The sequence below is a fragment of the Ranitomeya imitator genome, chromosome 4, assembly GCF_032444005.1.
Source record: "Ranitomeya imitator isolate aRanImi1 chromosome 4, aRanImi1.pri, whole genome shotgun sequence".
Classification (NCBI taxonomy): domain Eukaryota; kingdom Metazoa; phylum Chordata; class Amphibia; order Anura; family Dendrobatidae; genus Ranitomeya; species Ranitomeya imitator.
Window position 1 is genome coordinate 723,523,266 of NC_091285.1, and position 3,289 is coordinate 723,526,554.

At 43.3% G+C, this 3,289-nt stretch overlaps 1 protein-coding gene across 1 annotated transcript; it reads right to left on the reverse strand.

Annotated features, from left to right (window-relative positions):
• Window positions 1–546: 546 nt before the first annotated feature.
• LOC138674405 (uncharacterized) lies at window positions 547–2,949 on the reverse strand. The gene is made up of 2 exons (XM_069762253.1): window positions 2,807–2,949; window positions 547–2,084 (listed from the first exon to the last, which is right to left on the reverse strand). The coding sequence occupies exons 1-2, from the start codon at window positions 2,851–2,853 to the stop codon at window positions 1,166–1,168; spliced, it is 966 nt and encodes a 321-aa protein (XP_069618354.1). The 5' UTR covers window positions 2,854–2,949; the 3' UTR covers window positions 547–1,165.
• Window positions 2,950–3,289: the final 340 nt, after the last annotated feature.

The following is a 3,289-nucleotide window of genomic DNA, read 5'->3' on the forward strand; positions in this document are numbered from 1 at the left end:
TATGTATCTATTTTCTATGTGGTATATGTTGTTTAGACTTCAAGAATAAATAAATAAATAAATAAATTAAATGTCTTTTTCGCATTTATAACCTTATATTAAGGGTGATCCCCAGTCTTCGGTATGTCTCTTGTTCTTTTTGTTTTTCATATTACTTCTTGGCATACTTCTGGTTAGATCCCCTTGTAGTATATTCAGTCTTGTTATTATTGATGGTGCCCTCCTTTGTTGTTTCATCACAAATCCATTGTTGATGCAGTATTTTGTCCTGTTGACAGGTTGTTATATTGTCCATTTTTGATGGACTGTTCTGGACAATGTTTGTCCTTGTGTTATAATATCAACGTCATTTAAAGACGTTTTGTTTTTATGTGTAGTACACGTGTTATTTATGAATAAAAACTAAATTTGTTTTTTTGCAAAAATGTCTGGTAATTTCTTATTCTAAAAAAAGTTTATTTCAATTAGCAAATTATGAACTGTGAGTAATGGGATAATAACTGTCAGTGACTAAAGAGTAAGTTGCGGACACAAGGTTTGATTTTTCAAACAAAATTCTTATTTATTAATTCCTTTTGTTTTTTAAATGATAAAGATCAAAAGGACATTGAATGCATGGGGTTAGCCATCCAATCTGCTCAGCTGTACTGATGAAGAACACAAGGGCTGTGATTGTTTTGGGGTTAGCCATCCGATCTGCTCAGCTGTACTGATGAAGAACACAAGGGCTGTGATTGTTTTGGGGTTAGCCATCCAATCTGCTCAGCTGTACTGATGAAGAACACAAGGGCTGTGATTGTTTTGGGGTTAGCCATCCGATCTGCTCAGCTGTACTGATGAAGAACACAAGGGCTGTGATTGTTTTGGGGTTAGCCATCCAATCTGCTCAGCTGTACTGATGAAGAACACAAGGGCTGTGATTGTTTTGGGGTTAGCCATCCAATCTGCTCAGCTGTACTGATGAAGAACACAAGGGCTGTGATTGTTTTGGGGTTAGCCATCCAATCTGCTCAGCTGTACTGATGAAGAACACAAGGGCTGTGATTGTTTTGGGGTTAGCCATCCAATCTGCTCAGCTGTACTGATGAAGAACACAAGGGCTGTGATTGTTTTGGGGTTAGCCATCCGATCTGCTCTTCTGAACAGGCTGACATCTTGATGGGGATTAAGTGTTCGATCTTCTCTGCTGTTCAGGCTGCTCAACACCGGCACAGGAGTATTGCCAGTGCACGGCACCTTCAGGACTCATGAAGTAGTCAGTGAAGGTTTCTCGCACACGCACCCCCGAGATGGATTGCCTGCCTTGACCCAAGTTGTCCACTGCAATTAATTCAGACAGCTGTGACTCCTCATCTACCTCTGTGCTGTATTCCCGAACGTAGTTGTGGAGAACACAGCATGCCTTGATCACAGTGTCCACGGTCTCCGTATCTAGCTGGATGGCAGTGTGAAAGATCCTCCACTGACTACACATGATCCCAAAGGTGCATTCCACATATTTTCGTGCACGGCTCAGCCGATAGTTGAAAATCCTCCGCCGGTCATCCAGTGCCCTTCGTGGGTATGGGTGCAGCAGGTTAGTTTTTAAGGGAAATGCCTCATCCGATACCATCACAAAGGGTACAGGATGTGTGGAACCAGGCAAAGGTCTTGGGGCTGGGAGCGTTCCGCCATCTTGAAGAATTTGAAGTCCAATCTGTGATGATTGCAGCACCCGAGAGTCCCCAGAACTGCCATAAGCACCAACGTCGATGGCAACAAACTTGTAATGGGCATCAGCCACCGCCATCAGGACCACAGAAAAATATTTTTTATAATTAAAGAAGCGTGATCCTGATCTTGGTGGCTTCAGCACTCTCACATGTTTGCCATCGACAGCACCTATGCAGTTGGGGAAATTGGCCACAGACTGAAAGCCTGCTGCTACCTGCAGCCAAGTCTCTTCGGTTGGGCAAGGCATCACGATGGGCTGCAACTTCTGCCAGATGACGGCACATGTGCACCTCACAATTAGAGAGATGGTGGATTTGCCAACCCTAAATTGGAGGTGCAGGGATGTGTAGCTCTCTCCTGTGGCCAAAAACCTGGAAAAAAATGTGAAAAAATTAGAATATTTTAAATAATTATGAAAATATGCATGACAACATAACTAGTACGATTCAGGGGCACTAGATCTGTAAACATTGTGGCGCAGTGGCAGAAATATGGGGGCACTGGCAGCATTAGGACATAATTGCAGCATTATGGGGGCAATGGCAGCATTGTAGCGCACTATGGCAGCATTATAGGGGCACTAGCAGCATTGTGGCGCACTGGCAGCATTATGGCGGCACTGTGGCAGCAGCAGCATTATAGGGGCACTAACAGCATTGTGGCGCAGTGGCAGCATTATGGAGGCACTGGCAGCATTGGGACGTAATAGCAGCATTATGGAGGCACTGGCAGCATTGGGACGTAATAGCAGCATTATGGGGGCAATGGCAGCATTGTAGCGCACTGTGGCAGCATTATAGGGGCACTAGCAGCATTGTGGCGCACTGGCAGCATTATGGCGGCACTGTGGCAGCAGCAGCATTATAGGGGCACTAACACCATTGTGGCGCAGTGGCAGCATTATGGAGGCACTGGCAGCATTGGGACGTAATAGCAGCATTATGGAGGCACTGGCAGCATTGGGACGTAATAGCAGCATTATGGGGGCACTGGCAGCATTGGGACGTAATAGCAGCATTATGGGGGCACTGTTGCAGCATTAACTATGGGGCCAATGTGTGGAGTTTTTTTTTTTTTTTAAAAAGGGCCTTACCGCAAGGTGATGAGCAGCCTTTCCTCAGCAGAGATTGATCTTCGCATACATGTGTCTTCGTAGCTGAGTTGTGGAGCCAGAATTATAAGAAGGCGATCAAATGCCTGAATCGTAAGCCGGCTAAACTGGATAAATTTTTCAGGAAAACTGAATGTAAAAAAAAAAAAAAAAATTCTCAAACCACAGATATATAACACAACAGTTTATAACATCAAAAAAAAAAAAGGTGAACACAGAAGACAATATATCATTTCTACCTACAGTGGGGAAAAAAAAGTATTTAGTCAGTCAGCAATAGTGCAAGTTCCACCACTTAAAAAGATGAGAGGCGTCTGTAATTTACATCATAGGTAGACCTCAACTATGGGAGACAAACTGAGAAAAAAAAATCCAGAAAATCACATTGTCTGTTTTTTTAACAATTTATTTGCATATTATGGTGGAAAATAAGTATTTGGTCAGAAACAAACAATCCAGATTTCT